Source organism: Nerophis lumbriciformis, linkage group LG34 (assembly GCF_033978685.3).
Source record: "Nerophis lumbriciformis linkage group LG34, RoL_Nlum_v2.1, whole genome shotgun sequence".
NCBI lineage: Eukaryota > Metazoa > Chordata > Actinopteri > Syngnathiformes > Syngnathidae > Nerophis > Nerophis lumbriciformis.
In genome coordinates, this window is record NC_084581.2 from 19,946,666 (window position 1) to 19,968,157 (window position 21,492).

The 21,492-nt window shown below is 41.6% G+C and overlaps 1 protein-coding gene across 7 annotated transcripts in view; it reads right to left on the reverse strand.

Annotated features, from left to right (window-relative positions):
- Window positions 1-21,492, reverse strand: part of stxbp5a (syntaxin binding protein 5a (tomosyn)) — a 260,924-nt gene that overhangs the window by 91,715 nt on the left and 147,717 nt on the right. For all 7 annotated transcript variants that reach the window (XM_061929527.2, XM_061929526.2, XM_061929525.2 and 4 more), the window contains one exon: window positions 10,412-10,475. In XM_061929527.2, coding sequence (XP_061785511.2) covers window positions 10,412-10,475 — 64 coding nt within the window. The remainder of the gene's footprint in view (window positions 1-10,411; window positions 10,476-21,492) is intronic.

Sequence of the window (21,492 nt, forward strand, 5' to 3'; positions counted from 1 at the left end):
AGTCCTTTGTTCTCCTGCACCATGCATGCGCAATCCTGTCGGCTGTATTTCACAGCACGACATACTGTAAAAAGTGTTTATACTATTTATACTTTCAATTAACAAATTGAAGTCTTGTGAAAGGTTGACAGGATAACTGGCATTAACTGTCAAAATAATTTCAAACTATTGAAGTTAGCTTACAGAATAAACATGTCAATCAACCCATATGATTTTTGCTGTAATATTTTTGTTTTGAAAAGTCACTGTGACTGATAGAAAAGTGATGGTTTTAGCAACATTTTAACCTGTCTGAATGCTAATAGTCATTTTGCGTCGGGGGGCGAAGCCCTGAACCCTCCACCAGGACTTTGTCCTGGACCTACCGGGGCCTGCGGCCCTTGGACCCTGGCTACTAGGTTTTTCTGATTTAAAAGTTGGCAGGTATGGTGAGGTTATAAAGCTTTTGCCTGTTAAAGAAAGGAGACTGCTCCAATGCACAGACATTCGCGTGCCACGCTGTCACGACCCAGACACACACCAGTGCGCAATCATATGGGAGCCGCGCTGAGCGCACCTCCAAGCGCGTCTCGCTGCCGGCGACGGCCAGATATGGGCCCACGCTCCAGCGCCATCCATTTTCAGGGCTAGTTGATTCGGCAGGTGGGTTGTTACACACTCCTTAGCGGGTTCCAACTTCCATGGCCACCGTCCTGCTCTCTATATCAACCAGGGTGAGCCCCACCCCTTTCATGAGCGCACTACGCGCGGAGTGACCCCTGTTACGCGCCCCCGGCAACAGGGGTGGCAAGCAGGTAAGCTGCGCGGGCGGAGCGCGCGGAGTGACCCATGTTACGAGCCCCCGGCCACGGGGGTGGCGGGCAGGTAAGCTGCTTACCTGCTGCGCGTGACGCCGGCCGCGGCGAAAGCGGACGAGGCGGGGTGTCGGTGCGGTGGGCGCGGTAGTGACCCTGGACGTGCGTCGGGCCCTTCTCGCGGATCGCCTCAGCTACGGCTCCCGGTGGGGCCCTCTCGGGGGAAGGGGCCTCGGTCCCGGACCCCGGCGAGGCGTCCCTTCTCCGCTCCGTAAAAGTGTCCATCTCTTTTCTTTTTTTTTCTTCTGTTGTGGCATATGCAGCAGGTGCCTGCTCGTTTTTCGTATGTGGGTAACAACATTTAACTATGTATATATATTTCCGAATTGGTTTAACTGCCACCCGCAAAAAAAAAAAAAAAAAAAAAATTGATCCGCCCGACCCGACCCGCGAGCGGATAAAATCTTAGTTTTTTTAATTTCATCCGCCCGATCCGCGGATAATCCGCGGACTCCGCGGTTGTGTCCGCAAACCGCGCATCTCTATTGGGCATACATTTTCACAAATCTGCAGACCAGGGGTGCACACACTTTTTCTGCAGGCGAGCTACTTTTCAATTGACCAAGTCGAGGGGGTCTACCTCATTCACATATATAATTTATATTTATTTATTTATGAAAGAGACGTTGTTGTTAACAAGTTAAAGGTGTTTAAATACTTAAACCTGCTTAGTGGCCTTGTGGATAGACTGTCCGTCCTTGAGACTGGAAGGTTGGGAGTTTAAACCCTGGCCGAGTCATACCAAAGAATGGGACCCATTGCCTCCCTCATTGCATCAAGGGTTGGAATTGGGGGTTAAATCACCAAAATAATTCCCGAGCGTGGCCACCGCTGGTGCTCACTGCTCTTCTCACCTCCCAGGGGGTGAACATGGGGATGGGTCAAATGTAGAGGATAATTTCACCACACCTCGTGTGTGTGTGTGTGTGTGTGACTATCGTTGGGACTTTAACTTTAACACATATAGATGCCTTTCTTTCATGAAGACAACAGTATAAGTTGGTGTATTACCTGATTCTGATGACTTGCATTGATTGTATCAGACAGCAGTGATGATAACGTCCGCATTTTCAAATGGAGGAGAAAAAAAGTCCTCCTTTCTGTCCAACACCACATGAAAGTGGTTGGTTTTTGGCGTCTTATCTGTCCAGCTTCCATACTCCTTTTTATACACTTTACAAGAAATACATTGACGGAAAACTCCGTAGCTTTCTGAGACTCTTATTTTGTTAGCGCAGGCAGGATGAAGCAGCGCTTTTATTGTGAAGACAGGAACTGTGCAGTCGGTCTTGAGAGTTTTGACGGCAGGTACGGCGCGAGAGTCTGTTGAAATAAAAAGTGTTTCCCGCCCTCATATCGCTCATTTTTTTCTTAATAATGAGCTCGGAGCAGCGAGCATCATCTCACAAGACTCTCGTGTGCCGTGAATGTCAATCAAGGGACGAAAGTGACGTCTTGGTGAAGATTGATGATAGCTAATTAGTAGGTCTATTTTATTAATGCCTGGCTGGCGATTGACTGACACACCCTCCATGAAGCTCGCGATCGACGTAATGTGCACCCCTGCTGTAGACAAATTAAGGCACTATCACATCATACTAACCTATTTAAGATAGTGCATGACATACTGCTCGCTATCATTTCTCACTGACCTCAGGAGGGAAAAAAACAGAGGAGGCCCATATTTTTTTTACAAATATGCAGACAAATGAAGGCACTATCACATCATACTAAGCCATTGAAGATAATGCATGCCATGCTGCTCGCTACTATTTTTCACTGAACTCAAGAGGAAGAAAACAGACATTAGGCTCACCATTCCCAGATATCTGCAGACAAATAGAGGTGCCATCACATCATGCTACCTCAGTAGAAGCATTTAAGTCCCAACTTACAAATCATTTGTATACGCTAGCCTTTAAATCGACCTTTTTAGACCAGTTGATCTGCCGTTTATTTTCTGCTCTGCCCCCCTCTCCTGCATGGAGAGGTTATTAGGTGACCACAGATGAAGTGATAGCTGTTCAAAGTCGAGACACGGGGTGGACCACTCATCTGTGCATCAGTTAGGGACGTCTCTGCACTGCTGACTTGTCTCCACTCACGATGGTCCCACTATAGACTGGACTCTCACACTATTAACTAGATCCACTCGACGTCCATTGCACCGGTCGCCCAGGGGGGAGGGGGGCCGGGGGGGGGTTTCCCCACATCTGCGGTCCCCTCCAAGGTTTCTCATTGTATCCCATTGGGTTGAGTTTTTTTCTTGCCCTGATGTGGGATCTGAGCCGAGGATGTCGTTGTGGCTTGTGCAGCCCTTTGAGACACTTGTGATTAAGGGCTAAATAAATAAACTTTGATTGATTGATTGATGATCATGATAAGCTACACAAGACAGTGTATGATATGCTGCTCTCTACATTCCTCAGAAAAAAGGAAACAAAAAGGCTTTAGGTCCTTTTTTACCGCAGGAACTTAAACATTAAATTCTCCCTTTAAATAAAGTTCCCCATGTGTTTCCACCAAAAACTACCCAGGTATATATAGTTCTTCGGGCACTCTTAGGGGTTCCTGCCAGCGAACTGGGTCTTTTAGAAGGTTCCCGGAACCTTTTCGGGGGTGGGATGTGCTGTCGAACGTTACAGAATGCTAGACAACTTGTTTATGTCTTATTTCTTGTGTGTTTCTGTTACAATAAACTTGACAACGGAGAGAAAGAAGAACAAAAGGAACTTTTGACTTGCTGGAACTTCTGATCAGTGGAACTATCTTGCAGTGTTTTTACTCAGCCATAGTCTTCGAACTATATGCAGTTTAATGTTGTTTATTAATTTTACAAACTTCATACGCGAAGCTACGAGAGAAGTGGAAAGACTCTTTTAAACATATTTACGGAGGAGTATGAAGCTGGACTCAAAGCAACGACCTCAGCTGCTTACTACTCTGAGACTTTGTTGGAGAAATGTGAAATAAAGGACACAGCACACGAGTAGAATGAAGGTAAATGACATCCACTATTAACTATTTACTTCGTAAAAGTAGTCAGTGACACTCCCTTTGTGTAGTTATTAGCCTAAACCCGAGTGAACAGAATGCTAATGCTAACAAGTAAATGTATTCTTCATTTATTAAAAGGCCACGGCCCCCTGACACTCCTTCTCAACTGTCTATGCGACGTCAAGGCTTGGTTAGCCCAGAATTTTTTAATAATGAATGAGGGGAAAAACGGAAATTTTAGTGTTTGGTCCGGCCCTCACTGACTTGGGACCATTGCAAAATTATGTGCGTCCCAAAGTCACCAGCCTTGGCGTCACTATAGACAGCGATTTTAAACTTGACAAACAAGTCAATGGCGTTTTAAAATCGTGTTTTTATCATCTTCGTCTTTTAGCAAAGGTAAAACCGTTTTTATCTTTTAACCTTTTTGAACAAGTCGTGCATGCTTTTATTTCAAGTCGCCTGGACTACTGCAATGCACTTTATGCTGGCATTAGCCAAAAAGCTCTCTCCCGGTTGCAGTTAGTCCAGAATGCGGCAGCACGACTTTTAACAGGGGCCAGGAGACGCCAGCATATAACCCCAATCCTTGAGAGTTTGCACTGGCTCCCTGTTCATTTTAGAATTGATTTTAAAACCTTGCTGTTTGTTTTTAAAGCTTTACATGGACTGGCACCTCAGTATATCTCGGACCTCATCCAAACTTACAATCCTGCGCGCGCTCTGAGGTCCGAGAGCCAGCTCCAGCTCGTGGTGTCCAAGACGAGACTTAAAACCAGGGGAGACAGGGCCTTCTCTGTGGTCGGCCCTAAGCTCTGGAACACTCTGCCCCTCCATGTTCGAACTGCTCCCACAGTGGAGTGTTTTAAGTCTCGTCTTAAGACCCACTTTTATTCTCTGGCTTTTAACACTACGTGAGTTGTGTGGTCCTCTGTTGTCCTCTGTGTTTTTAAAATTTTGCTTTTGCTTTCTATTTACTGTTTTAATTGGTTTTACCCTTTGAAATAGTTTTTAATCACATTTATTTTATATTGTTTTTAATTGTGTTTAATATTGTTGTGCAGCACTTTGGAAACATTTTGTTGTTTAAATGTGCTATATAAATAAAGTGGATTGGATTGGATTGGATGTATTGTTATTTACAGCTGAAATGGACCAAAAGTAATTGCCTGACCCTCATTAATTCATCATTTACTTAGAGGACGACTTTCTGACTGTTGGACAAGCCTGACTTTTTATGAAAATCATATTGTTTTGTATAGTGTTGCTATGTATTTCATGTACTTACTTTGTTGTAAAAGAACCCTGACCTATGGGCATACTTGCCAACCCTCCCCATTTTTCCGGGAGACTCACGAATTTCAGTGCCCCTCCCGAAAATCTCCCGGCGCAACCATTCTCCCAATTTTCACCCGGACAACAATACTGGGGGCGTGCCGTGATGGCACTGCCTTAAGCGTCCTCTACAACCTGTCGCCGCTTCCACTTTTTCTCCATACATACAGCGTGCCGGCCAAGTCACATGTTGTATGCGGCTTCTACAGACACACGTAAGTGACTGCAAGACATACTTGATCAACAGCCATACAGGTCACACTGAGGGTGGCCGTATAAACAACTTTAACACTGTTACAAATATGCGCCACACTGTGAACCCACACCAAACAAGAATGACAAACACATTTTGGGAGAACATCCGCACCGTAACACAACATAAACACAACAGAACAAATATCCAGAATTCCTTGCAGCCCTAACTCTTCCGGGACGCTACAATATACACCCCAGCTACCACCAAACCCCGCCCCCCCAACCTTAACCCCGCCCCCACCTATCTCCCAAATTCAGAGGTCTCAAGGTTGGCAAGTATGCCTATGGGTTATACTTGTATGGCGCTTTTCTACCTTTAAGGTACTCAAAGCGATTTGACAGTATCTGTCAGTAAACTCGCCATGAAAGCGCTAAAACATACCGGTGTAGTGAGGTATGTATTCACCCAAGGAACTTTAGTTATAAGAGAGTTCAGGTCGGACGGTTTTTCACGGGACACATTTCCTGTGTTGTTGTTTCCGGATGAGGAGATGCTGCTCCGTTATTGATTGAAGTAAAGTCTGAATGTCATTAAAACAGTTAGCTCCATCTTTTGACACTTCTTCCACTCCCGTCCTTGCACGCTACACCGCTACAACAAAGATGACGGGGAGAAGACGCTGCCGAAGGTGAGCCACGTAAATAAGACCGCCCACAAAACGGCGCATCCGGAAGCGAATGTCAGAAAGCGGTTTGAAGATGATCTATAAAACATAATCTGTGCAACATTTTTGACCAAAGAACCACCATTACATGTTATGTAGACCACAAGGAAGTGTTTTACATTTAGCAAAAAATTATAATAATATGACTCCTGTAATGTGCTTTATATATGAAAAAAGATCAAAAACAGACCATTCATCGGCAGTGCGCTTCATAATCCGGTGCGCCCTATGGTCCGAAAAATACGGTATATACTTTTATTCCCAGCCAAGTACAAGCTAATTGTGACTGGCAATATTTATATATACTGTATATGGATAGATCCCTGCGGCCATTACACAGGAACCAAACTTTCCTGAACTTTCGGTGGAGAAAATATCTATTGTTCCTAAAACTGCACCAAAGATGAAGACACCCACATAGTTTTTTTCCCGATAATTTGTTCTCTGTGCTACAGTTTCCTAACAAATACCACTACATATCATACGTGTCAATGTTATCAAACCCCATTAAGTCCAACTGACTAGAAATGTATCACACAGCCCAATAAACTCTACAAAACACCCTGTGTAATTTAAGGGGGTTCAACTGAAGCACCACCCAATTTGGTACACACCTTTAGGGGACAAGAACATGTGTGGACAATTTGAGCAAGATTCTTTGATAAACATAGTTGCCGTAAGTAAAAAAAAAATGTGTTGGACTATCCAGGTTCCACTGTCTCATCTAGGGCTGCAACAACTAATCGGTTAAATCGATTAAAATCGATTATAAAAATAGTTGGCGATTAATTTAGTCATCGATTCGTTGGATCTATGCTATACGCATGCGCTGCGGCTACGTCTCATGAGGTGCCAGTAAGCCAGCTAATGATGTGTCATGTGCAGCTCACGTGACCGCGCCGTCTCCTTTGCCTAGAAACATTCGAAAAATGGCGGAGAAAAACAGTACGGATAGTCCAGCGGAGAAACATCTTGAGGTTAATGCTTCAATGGAGAAAAGTGTACGACTCAAGTCAGGGGTCGGGAACCTTTTTGGCTTAGAGAGCCATGAAAGCCAAATATTTTAAAATGTATTTCCGTGAGAGCCATATAATATTTTTTTAACACTAAATACAACTAAATGCGTTCATTTTTAAGTAAGACCAACATTTTAGGATAATAAGTCTCTTATTCTTTTTAATAACATTGTTATTCTGAAGCTAACCAATAATAAATAGAATACTTCTTACCATTAATGCAACTTCTTGAGCAGGTGCGGTAGGATTGATTGATGGATTAAAATGCATGAGAATTTTTTATATTTTGAAGGTTATTTTAAACACTGTGATTACCAGCGGAATTATTCATTACTTATCGTGTTAAGCAATGTCAGCTAAGATTTATCTGAGAGCCAGATGCAGTCATCAAAAGAGCCACAGGTTCCCTACCCCTGACCTAAGTCGTCAAAAGTGTGGGAACACTTTACTTGAAAGACTTTAAAGAAGACCGTTTCCTGCAAAATGGCACGGAAGTACAACATCGCTTTGGGAGCACCTGAAGAGGAAACATGTTGGAGCCATGGATGAAGGGAAGAACTCACGGTACGTAACTTTTTAAGTCCATAGTCCGGGTACATTGATCCGTTGTGTCCGTCTTTGTGTGTTTTTAATATTTTGTTAACGAGGAGATTTCTTTTAAGGCAGCGAAGCAGCAACTGTTGTGTATTAACTTTCAGAGTGTTAGGAACTCCTTGGAGAGTGCATTTTCTGTGTTGTTTTGAGTGGCAACAGGCATTCATGAGTTCAGCTTTTTTGCGAGTAACGTTAACGTTATCCCTTTGTTGCAGCGCGGGGCTGATAATGTGTCTCCGGCACATTTGACTCCGTTTTGAGAAAGAAAACGCACGGTTACCAATTTTGAAATAAACGTAACGAACAGAGATATCTCAGGTTGGTTTCATAATGGATCAATGTAGCCGGGCCCGATAAAGCTATATAAATATATTTAGATTTGAGTGACGCTTTAGTATAACTAAACGTTATGAAGGTGCTGGAATATTTCATGCTATTATTCAGAGGCAGCCTTAAGCAATTAATCCTTTATTATTCACAACAGAAACGTGTACAATATCTGATTCAGTTCTGATCTGATGAGTTACATTTCTGTGTTATTATTGCTGTATGCTGCATCCCCAATGTCCATTTATTTAATTTAGCTTTTAATTTAATGTGGTGGTGTATTTGCCTTTTACGTCAGAAATCAACTAGGTATGTATTAGAGATGCGCGGATAGGCAATTTATCTCATCCGCAACCGCGTCAGAAAGTCGTCATCCATCCGCCATCCACCCGAAGTAACGTTTCATCTGAACTGCATCCGCCCGCCATCCGCCCGTTGTTATATATCTAATATTAATTAAAAAAAAAAAAAAAGGGTGAAAACTACGCTAATTGCACCTTGTGCAGACAAGATTTTTCGATGGGACACGGAGGAATTAGCGATGTAAAAGACCACGTTGGGACAAAAAAACACAAGTCTAATGCCGTTGCTAGCGATACAAGTGGAAAACTTTCAACGTTTTTCGTCGCCCAAACAGATTCTTTGGATGTGATAAATGCCGAAGTTTTATTTACGGAGGCAATAATTGAGCATGGACTTCCAATCGCACTGGCTGATCACATGGGACAGTTAATAATGTAATGCAACCTTTAAAAATCATTACGCGGTGATCGCGATCCCAAAAATAAACTTTTCTTGCATGATAATGTCCAGAAAATTTCGCTTTATATTACTATAGAGTCCTTTTAACGAATGAGTTTGATGGTTTATCACAAACCTTAAATGAAATTCCATGGCCACCGTCCTGCTCTCTATATCAACCAGGGTGAGCCCCACCCCTTTCGTGAGCGCACTGAGCGCGGAGTGACCCCTTTTACGCGCCCCCGGCAACAGGGGTGGCAAGCAGGTAAGCTGCGCGGGCGGAGCGCGCAGAGTGACCCATGTTACGAGCCCCCGGCCACGGGGGTGGCGGGCAGGTAAACTGCTTACCTGCTGCGCGTGACGCCGGCCGCGGCGAAAGCGGACGAGGCGGGGTGTCGGTGCGGTGGGCGCGGTAGTGACCCTGGACGTGCGTCGGGCCCTTCTCGCGGATCGCCTCAGCTACGGCTCCCGGTGGGGCCCTCTCGGGGGAAGGGGCTTCGGTCCCGGACCCCGGCGAGGCGTCCCTTCTCCGCTCCGTAAAAGTGTCCATCTCTTTTCTTTTTTTTTCTTCTGTTGTGGCATATGCAGCAGGTGCCTGCTCGTTTTTCGTATGTGGGTAACAACATTTAACTATGTATATATATTTCCCAATTGGTTTAACTGCCACCCGCAAAAAAAAAAAAAAAAAAAAAAAAAAATCTAATTAATCCGCCCGACCCGACCCGCGAGCCGATAAAATCTTATTTTTTTTAATTTCATCCGCCCGATCCGCGGATAATCCGCGGACTCCGCGGTTGTGTCCGCAAACCGCGCATCTCTAGTATGTATTGAGTTACATGTAAATGATGCTTCTATGTACGTTCATTATATTGTTTCTCTCATTTCAGAAAGAAACAAGCCAGCATTAGCGATTTGGTAGAAAGGAAGGTGCGCACACCACAGCAAGCGGCTGCATTGACTGATGCCCTCCTGAATATGTTGCTAACTGACATGAGGCCACTATCAATGGTGGAGGATGGAGGTTTTAGACAAATGATTCACGTCCTCAACACTGGTTACACTCTTCCCACGTGGACCCATGTTACCAAAGTGATGGAGAGGAAGTACGAGCAGACATTCCAAGTGTAGACTGACATAAAAGCCACCCAGAGCAAAATTGCTCTCACTACTGATGTAGTAGCCACGGAAGGCTACCTTGGCAATACATGCCATTACATTGGAGACGAATGGAACATGAAGTCAATCTGCCTTACGACCATGCCACTAAAGGAAAGACATTCAGCATCCAACATTGCAGAATGGTTGGAATAGGTAGTAGCCAGGTTTGAAATTCCCCTAAGCAAAATTATTGCTATTGTGCATGACAATGGTGCACTTTATAAAAACATTTTTTTTGTAACATTTGCCTTGTTTTATTTGGCAAGTTGAAATAACATGTTGCCAGTATGCTGTTTAAAAAATAAATAAAATACTGGAAAGGATAGAAATGTAGTTTGTCTCTTTTATCCGATTATTAATCGATTAATCGAAGTAATAATCGACAGATTAATCGATTATCAAATTAGTTGTTAGTTGCAGCCCTAGTCTCATCACTTTCATTGAAATATGAATGAATATTGTCCTTTACCTTTCCCTCATCCATGGGGTTGTCACTGATGTGGACGACTGGTCCAGGGTGAGCCTTGGAAGACCTTTGGGAGAAACAAAGGGAGAAAAAAAGACACTGAGCAAACATTTTGGGTATAAGTAACTACCATCCAATAACGCCGGACAGGGTTGGAGGGAGACAGAATGTCTCTGAACCTGTGGATGAGATTTGCTGGTGAGAACAGAGCTGTCAATCACAGACAACCCCGTTGAAAGACACCAGCTCACTGAAGTGTGTGATGGACGGCTCTGTGAGGATCTGTAGTCCCTGGTGACTAGAAGTATACTATGCTGCTGATGCTGTTCTTTCATCACCCTTCACTGAACTCAGGGGGAAGCAAAGAGAAGACACTGGACTCCATTTTTTTTTTACGAAACTGCAGACAAAGAGAGCCACTTAACATTACGCTAAGCTATTCAAGATGGTGCATGGCATGCTGCTTGCTACCATTCCTCAATGAACTCAAGAGGAATAAAGCAAGACAATTGTTTAAAAAAAAAATCTGCAGACAAGTAAAGGTGCCATCACATCAGGGTGGTTTCGACACCCATATTTTGGTACCCATACTGGTATCAAAATGCATTCCGATACTTTTCTATGTAAAAGGGACCACAAACAATTGGCGTTATTGGCTTTATTTTAACAAAAAATCTTAGGGTACACTGAACATATGTTTCTTATTGCAATCGAAGAACAATTTTGTCCTTAAATAAAATAGCAAACATTCTAGACAAATTGTCTTTTAGTAGTAAGTAAGCAAACAAAGGCTCCTAATTTAGCTGCTGACGTATGCAGTAACATTAGTGTCATTTATCATTCTATTATTTTGTCATAATTGTAAAGAACAAGCTGTAAAAATAGATTATTAATCTACTTGTTCATTTACTGTTACTATCTGATTATTTTCTGTTTCAACATGTTCTATCTACACTTCTGTTAAAATTTAATAATCACTTCTGTTGCTTGATACTTTAAATTAGTCTTGGATGATACCACAAATTTAGGTATCGATCCGATACCAAGTAGTTACAGGATCATACATTGGTCATAATTTAAGTTCTCATGTGTCCAGGGACGTATTTCCTGAGTTTATGAATATAATCAGATTTTTTTTTTTTTAAAGAAAAAAGTTTTTGAAAAAAATATTGATGTAACTATAGTAGTATTGACTAAATACACTCTTGTACTTGGTATCATTACAGTGGATGTTAGGTGTAGATCCACCCATGGCATTTGTTTACATTATGACGCCGGTGAGCTATCGTATCCTCCTAGGGTGTGTAGTGAAGCATGTTCAGCTATCCCTCATCTTGCAGGGATGATACTTGTAAAAAACTCACTTTATTTGTCGCCATGGAGGCAAGGATTAGTGATTTAGAAGAAGCTAAAACACTGCAGACTGTGGATGGACATTAGCCGCTAACTAGCTAGCCATGTTTTAAAGCACCTCTTCCTGAGGGTGTTTCAGTGTTATAACTTCACCTTTATCGTTAGTTTTTAAGCCAAAATGTTTCTATTCTTCCTTTTCTGTCCACACACTGTGTCTGCTTGTAAGTACTCTGTGATTGTGCACTGCCGAACATGCTCCTCTGCTTGTAAACCAGCAGTGACACGACGTGATGACGACGTGCTGTCATGCCTGTAAAGAAGAAAAAAAATATGGCGAACCAGTACTTTTCAAACAGAGTATAGTACCGTTTTTGATTCATTAGTACCGCGATACTATACTAGTACCGGTATACCGTACAACCCTATTTCACATCATGCTTAATGATTCTAGATGGTACATGATATGCTGCTCACTACTAAAACGTGCTGAACTCAGGAGGAATAAAACAAAACAGTGGACCAAAAACGTTCACAAATCTGCAGGAGAATTGAGACAACGTGACGCGAAAGCCTACCGAGATAGTGCATCATATGCTGTTCTCTACAATACCTAGCTGAACTTAAGAGGAAGAACACAAGACATTGGGTCCAACATTTTCACAAATCTGCAGGCAAATAGTCACTACAACATCCCGCTAAGCTATGCAGGATAGTGCATGATATGCTGCTCACTAATTAACCCTTTTGAATTCAACAGGAAGCAAACAAAATACATTTTACCAACATTTTCACAAATCTGCAGACAAATAGCAGCATCACGCTAAGCTAGTCAAGATGGTGCATGATATGATGCTCACTAATTAAGCCTTTTGAACTCGATTGAAAGCAAACAAAAGACATTTGGCCAAAATGTTCACACATCTGCAGACAAATAGATGCATGACAACATCCCGCTAAGGTAGTCAAGATGGTGCATGATATGCTGCTTGCTACTGAATTTAAAGAGAAAGAAAGTTAAGTGGGACCAACATTTTCAAAAATCTGCAAACAAATAGAGGTACCATCGCATTGTGGTAAGTTATTCAAGTTGGTGCATGATACTCTGCCGGCTACATTCCTCAGCAGGAAGAAAAAACAAGACATTGGGCCCCAAATTTTCACAAATCTGCAGACGAATTGAGGCAACATCACATCATGCTGAAGCTCGCCGAGATGGTGCATGATATGCTGTTCACTGTTATACTTCGCTGAACTCGACAGTAGAGATTTTGCACTTATGAACAGCAGAAACATTTTGAATAACAGTCAGACTCAAAAGGAGGTTTATTGGCAGCTAACAGTATGTCTTATGTCTATATTTAGCCTGATGGCGCTGGAGCCATATCACTGCTGCAGCTGGTAGCTTTTTTTGTGCTTTATCTGATCTCACTCTGCTGCCTTCACACACATGCGATACACACATACACATGCAGCATGGCAATTAAGGTCCATCTTAACACCCACTTTGTAAAACATATACCCGTAACAATCAATTACCCTCTCGCTGAAATTACAAATGTGACTCGTCCGCCGGTGCCATATGGCTTATTCCCCCCTTTTTTTAATAAGACTTTAGGCACAAATGCTCTCAGTTTTTTCGTCTGCGAGGCTCGGTCTCGTTGTAATTTATTTGTACAGTGAATTAAGCCGACGTCATAGTGTTTGTGCACACGGACCCTCGGGGTCAAGTGTTTGAAATCCATATAAATGAATGATTGCATGGTGCTACCGTCCTTGTATAAAGACATGCTTGAGTGCATCATCCAAACAACCTTACAACTTAGTATCAGGATGTTTCCTGTGCTTACTAATGTGAAGTACTACAAAAACATATATTAGAGCAAAAATAGCATTAAACTACACTGCATCACACTGAGTGGTGTATCTAAATTTGAGTTATTTTACGCAGCCACAGCACAAGGGCAACATTTACAAACCCCAAAACCAGTGAAGTTGTCATGTTGTGTAAATGGTAAATAAAAACAAAATACAATGAAATCCTTTTCAACCTATATTCAATTGAATAGACTGCAAAGACAAGATACTTAACGTTCGAACTGGTAAACTTTGTTTTTTTTTGCAAATATTAACTTGCCTGCAACATGTTTCAAAAAAGCTGGCAGGAGTGGCAAAAAGGACTGAGAAAGTTGAGGAATGCTCATCAAACACTTATTTGGAACATTCCACAGATGAACAAGCTAATTGGGAACAGGTGTGTGCCATGATTGGGTATAAAAGCAGCTACCATGAAATGCTCAGTCAATCACAAACAAAGATCGGGCAAGGGTCACCACTTTGTCAACAAATGCATGAGCAAATTGTTTAAGAACAACATTTCTCAACCAGCTATTGCAAGGAATTGTGGGATTTTACCATCTACAGTCTGTAATACCATCAAAAGGTTCAGAGAATCTGGAGAAATCACTAAGCGGCAAGGCTGAAAACCAACATTCAATGCCCGTGACCTTCGATCCCTCAGGCAGTACTGCATCAAAAACCGACATCAGTGCGTAAAGGATATCACCACATGGGCTCAGGAACACTTCAGAAAACCACTGTCAGTAACTACATTTAGTCGCTACATCTGTAAGTGCAAGTTAAAACTCTACGATGCAAAGCGAAAGCCATTTATCAACAACACCCAGAAACGTCCCCGACTTCGCTGGGCCTGAGTTCATCTAAGATGGACTGATGCAAAGCGGAAAAGTGTTCTGTGGTCTGACCCGTCCATATTTCAAATTGTTTTTGGAAACTGTGGACGTTGTGTCCTCCGGACCAAAGAGGAAAAGAACCATCCGGATTGTTATAGGCGATGAAAATCAAAAGCCAGCATCTGTGATGGTATGGGGGTGTATTAGTGCCCAAGGCATGGGTAACTTACACATCTGTGAAGGCACCATTAATGCTGAAAGGTACATACAGGTTTTGGAGCAACATATGTTGCCATTCAAGCAATGTTATCATGGATGCCCCTGCTTATTTCAGCAAGACAATGCCAAGCCACGTGTTACAACAGCGTGGCTTCATAGTAAAAGAGTGCGGGTACTAGACTGGCCTGCCTGTAGTCCAGACCTGTCTCCCATTGAAAATGTGTGGCGCATTATGAAGCGTAAAATATGACAACAGAAACCCCGGACTGTTGAACAACTTAAGCTGTACATCAAGCAAGAATGGGAAAGAATTCCACCTGAAAAGCTTCAAAAATTGGTCTCCTCAGTTCCCAAACGTTTACTGAGTGTTGTTAATAGGAAAGGCCATGTAACACAGTGGTAAAAATGCCCCTGTGCCAACTTTTTTGCAATGTGTTGCTGCAAAAAATTCTAAGTTAATGATCATTTGCAAAAAAAAATGTTGTTTCTCAGTTTGAACATTAAATATCTTGTCTTTGCAGTCTATTCAATTGAATATAAGTTGAAAAGGATTTGCAAATCATTGTATTCTGATTTTATTTACCATTTACACAACGTGTCAAAATTACTGGTTTGGCGTTTTGTAGAAGATGCCTCTTGTTATGAGGTTTGTGACGACTTATCCTTCAAAAACTGGATTCATTTTCACCCAAAATATCCACAAATCCAAGGACAAAAAGCAAAGAAGGAGGAGATAAACAAATATTGCATGTTTGAGGGCTAAATAGAGCTATTTGTATGTCACTCTGAGGCTTTAAATACAATTCAAGATTGTGCATGACAGGCTACTTGCTGATGTACCTCGCTAGATTTAAGTTTGCAGCTGCTAGACTGGTAGAAAAAAACAAAAACAAAAAATGGTAATTTTGATGTATTTAGCATAATGCTTTACTGAGACATGCTCAACATGCATTAAGCCTGTTTATCTCATTTAAATGGCTTGGATGCGCCTTAATTGCACTTGTGTCTTGCCTTATTGATCCTATAAATGGGACACGACCTGTTATAAATATTTACTGCCCGGAATCCCTCGCCTGTGTTATCAGTTCTTCATAAAATTAGTGACACATTGTGTGCGTATTCAAGCACAGAAAAAAAAAGCCTGTATGCGCCATACAGCAATGGTGTGTCAATGGGTGATAGGAAGAGTCACACTTCATTACATCTAAAAAAAAACAGCTCTTTTATGCAATGAGACACAATTATCCACAAAATAAACGTTCAGATGTGCAGGCTGTATGTAAAAAAAAAAAGGTGATTTTAGGATACCACAACGTGCACACATTGAAGTTGTGAACATCTGGTGTCGCCAGGGGGAAATGACAGCAAAAGTCACCGTGACAGCATCACTGTGGCAACGTGGCTTTAACAGCTTGTTTGCTGCATGGTCGACACATGTACAATACCTGGCCTCGCGTCGCCTCTGTGTGTTTATGTAGTGATATTATTATGGAAATGAGCGGATTCTGCATTGTTTTTGTAGTGGTTCCATCTGTGGAGACGTGCAGTAATTTGTCGCGTCGCACAGCTCTATGTTAACTATACAGACAATAAATTGCCAATGTGTTGTTTACAATGCAGCATGGGAATTCAGTACGCCTCTTCACTGACCAATTTAAATACAAATACATTTACCGCCACACCTCAAGCACCTAAAGAAGTCTAAATTCATCATATAGCGTCAAAGTTGCTCAACAGTCAACAACAAGCCATCCTGCAACTGTATGTCTTTTTATTTATTCTTTGATCCATCAGGTGAGTATGACCTCCTGTGAGGCAGAGCCCCATGTTTTCGTGGCAGTTTAAATGGGAAACACTGAGATAACACAAAACACATTACACATGAATGTGATTTTACATACAGATGTTGGCATAATGTATGTATGTGAATGCACATACATACTGCATGTACATTGCAGGAAGGCAAATAGACTTCTTTATATCACTAAACAGCTCTATAACAGTTATAAGACATTTGTTTAAGCAGTTTGTAAAGATGTTAACATGACGAGACGTATTTTATATTATGACAGACAGATGTTGGCACTATACTGTATTTGCATGCACATTGATGGACAGATGTTGGCACTATATGTGCATGAGTTGGCATCATCAGGGTTCGTATACCTTTTCCATGGCCAAATTCAAGCACTTTTTAAGGACTTTCAAGATCAATTTTCCAGTATTTCCAGTACCCTTCAAAAGGCGAAAACCAGTGTGAATCAATCCATAGCCTTGTTGTTTGCGGTCACCAAATGCTGTCTGTAGGAAAAATACGGAAAATTTGCTAAAACCATTATCATTAACTGAATGGGGCATAGAAAATGAAGCAATGTTTTTGTAGACTATTCAATGTCATTGGTGTTTGCAAATGTTGTTTACTTGTTTGTTTGTATCATCATCATTCATGTATACATCATTCCTTACAAGAAATAAGATTAATTGTTGTTTACCGGTACTTGTTTGTTTGTATCATAATTCATGTATACATCATTCCTTACAATAAATAACATTAATTATTATTGTTTACTTGTTTGTTTGTATCATAATTCATGCATACATCATGTTCATTAAAACGACAACCTCCCGGCATGATGGACCGATGCACCACTGTCCTCTTGGGGGCGACAGAGCCGTATATACGGCTCTGGCATGACAACAACCTAATGTAAGGGCTCGTGCAAAGCCAAAAGATCAAGCGTGTAGCTTTCATTTTTAAGGAAACGTTTTTTTGTTTTTTTTTCATTTTATAATTAGCCTATTGAGTCAGACTGCAGAGAAATATGATGAACATTTCCAAGCATTTACAAGCACTTCACCCAAAATTCAAGCATTTTTCAAACTTTGAAAACACAACATTAAAATCCAAGCATTTTCAAAGTTTTTAAGCACCCGTACGAACCCTGATCATGAGTACGCAAATGGAAGGACAGATGTTACTATATAGGCATGTGAATGGACAGACAGATGTCAACGGTAAATGTGCACTGCATACCAACCGACAAAAAGACAGAAGTTGGCCTCATAAGTATGCAAATGGAACGACGGATGTTACCATGAAAGCATGCGAATGAAAAGACAGATGTTTGCATTGTTTCTGCATGTGAATAGCCAGACGGATGTTGGCAATGAATGTGCTTGCGAATAGATAAACAGATGTTGGCATTATATGTGCATGCTAATGGGCGGATAGATGTCAACATGAATTGTGCATGCAAATGGAAAAACGGATGTTGGCATTGTATCTGGCATGCTAATGGATAAACAAATGTCGACATTAAATATGCATGCGAATGGATAAACAGATGTTGGCATTATATGTGCCTGCTAATGGACAGACAGATTTCGGCGTTAAATGTGCATGTGAATGGAAAAACAGATGTTGGCATTAGATGTGCATACTAATGGTTAGACAGATGTCGACAATAAATATGCATGTAAATGGATCAACAGATGTTGGCATTACATGTGCATGCTAATGGCCAGACGGATGTCAACATTAAATGTGCATGCTAATGGCCAGACGGATGTCAACATTAAATGTGCATGCGAATTGACAAACAGATGTTGGTCGACATTAAATATGCTTGCGAATGGTGCAGATGTTGGCATTGTATGTGCATGCTAATGGACAGACGGATGTCAACATTAAATGTGCATGCAAATTGACAAACGGATGTTGGCATTAAATGTGCTTGGAAATTGACAAATGGATGTTGGCATTAAATGGGCATGCGAATGGACAAACAGATGTTGACATGAAATGTGCATGCAAATTGACAAATGTACGTGCATGGTAATAGATAAACAGATGTCGACATTATATATGCATGCGAATGGTGCAGATGTTGACATTGAATGTGCATGCGAATGGACAAACAGATGTCGACATTAAATGTGCATGCGAATCGACAGACGGATGTTGGCATTAAATGGGCATGCAAATGGCCAAACAGATGTTGAAATTAATTGTGCATGCAAATGGAAAAACGGATGTTGGCATTATATGTGCATTCTAATGGATAAACAGATGTCGACATTAAATATGCATGCGAATGGTTAAACGGATGTTGGCATTATATGTGCATGCTAATGGACAGATGTCAGCATTAAATGTGCATGCGAATGGAAAAACAGATGTTGGCATTATATGAGCATGCTAATGGATAGACAGATGTCGACATCAAATACACATGCAAACGGTGCAGATGTTGGCATTATATGTGCATTCTAATGGACAGACGGATGTCAACATGAAATGTGCATGCAAATTGACAAACGGATGTTGGCATTAAATCGGCATGCGAATGGAAAAACAGATGTCGACATTAAATGTGCATGCGAAACGACAGACGGATGTTGGCATTAAAAGGGCATGCAAATGGACAAACAGATGTTGAAATTAATTGTGCTTGCAAATGGGAAAACGGATGTTGGCATTATATGTGCATGCTAATGGACAGATGTCGGCATTAAATGTGCATGCGAATGGAAAAACAGATGTTGGCATTATATGAGCATGCTAATGCATAGACAGATGTCGACATTAAATGTGCATTCAAATTGACAAACGGACGTTGGCATTAAATGGGCATGCGAATGGACAAACAGATGTCGACATTAATTGTGCATGTGAATGGAAAAACAGATGTTGGCATTATATGTGCATGTGAATGGACAGACGGATATCAACATTAAATGTGCATGCAAATTGACAAATGGATGTCGGCATTAAATGGGCATGCGAATGGACAAAGATGTCGACATTAAATGTGCATGTGAATTGACAAACGGATGTTGACATTAAATGTGCATGCGAAATCGACAGACGGATGTTGGCATTTAATGGGCATGCAAATGGACAAACAGAGGTCGACATTAATTGTGCATGCGAAACAAATGTCGACATTAAATGTGCATGCAAATTGACAAACGGATGTTGACATTAAATTTGCATACAAATGGACAGACGGATGTCAACATTAAATGTGCATTAAATTGACAAATGGGTGTTGGCATTAAATGGGCATGCGAATGGACAAACAGATGTCGACATTAAATGTGCACGTGAATTGACAGACGGATGTTGGCATTAAATGGGCATGCGAATGGACAAACAATGTCGCCATTAATTGTGCATGTGAATGGATAAATGGATGTTGGCATTATATGTGCATGCTAATGGACAGATGAATGTCAACTTTAAATGGGCATGCGAATGGAAAAACAGATGATGGCTTTATATGAGCATGCTAATGGATAAACAGATGTCGACATTAAATGTGCATGCAAATGGACAGACGGATGTCAACATTAAATGTGCATGCAAATTGACAAACGGATTTTGGTATTAAATGTGCATGCTATTGGACAGATAAATGTCGACATTAAATGTGCATGCGAATGGAAAAACAGATGTTGGCATTACATGTGCATGCTAATGAATAAACAGATGTCGCCATTAAATATGCATGTGAATGGATAAACAGATGTTGGCGTTACATGTGCATGCAAATGGACAGACGGATGTCGGCATTAAATGGGCATGCAAATGGACAATAAGATGTCGACATTAAATGTGCACACGAATTGACAGACGAATGTTGGCATCATATATGAACAGACAGAATATGTGAATATGACCAGTGCTATAAACATCTCTCAGTGTGATGCAACCACAATAATAAACATATTGCGTAGGTTAGCGTACTGTTGTTGTTCAAGTATTGATACAGTGGGCCTTACTGCATACTGTAGATGTTAAATTGCAGTGACCATACCAGTCTTGACTCCTGCCTGTTGCCCGCCCTATACAGCACATGCACGCGGGTGTTCTAGCAAGAACCGTCAAAGCATGAAAAATTCATTTGCATGAGCTTGGGGGTCAGGAGTGGGGGAGCAGCAGCAAATGAAAGGGGACAGAATGGAGGCCTAAAGCTAACGCGTCCATGTGAAATATGCGTCATGGTACGCGCTTAACATTTCTGTCCCTTCTGCACGACTCTGTGTGCCCACTGACCATCCATGTGAATCAAGTCAACACACATAAAAACACACACACAGAGTCACGGGTTTCATTGCATCCTTTCATAGTTCATGTAGAACAAGTGTGACCATCATCTCATGATATAGTTAAAAAGACAGGGAGGAAGAAGCACCTCATCCTCACACCTCTCCCACCCTAATATAACACGTATTGTATAAGGACAAGACCCATTACACTTTTTTCGCCACGTATAAGGACATTTTATTCTACTTTGTGGTGCTGTGCACCTAGGAGAGCACTTCAAGTCACACTGCATCATCTCTGTCCATGCCTCTGAGGTGTTACAGCAATAACAGGTGTCATTGGACCCTCCAGACAGGCTTGGCAGAAAATGGAAGCTTACTGCTAATGCGTCCATTACTCTGTGTGCTGCAGCTCCTTGAAGACAGTAATCCCCCGTCTTGGTCACATGACAGCCTGACAGGTGAGACCATGTCATTGCACTTCATGCATGCATGGGAAGGGACACAATGATGTTTACAGTATGTGTGTATGTGAATGAACTAACAGATTTTTAGTAGGGCTACCAAAGTTAACGAGCTAACTCGTGATTAATCACAACAAATTTTCACGTTAATCATGTACATATAGTAATAATGTTTTTTGTTTTTTTTGACCATTGTGGAGAATGCATATATGTTTAAGAGTTCTTTCTTTATTCATAGTCATGTTTGGATCATCTGGTATTGTTCCATGTATACTCCGTATACTTGTTTCTCTTTGTCTGCAGATGTCTG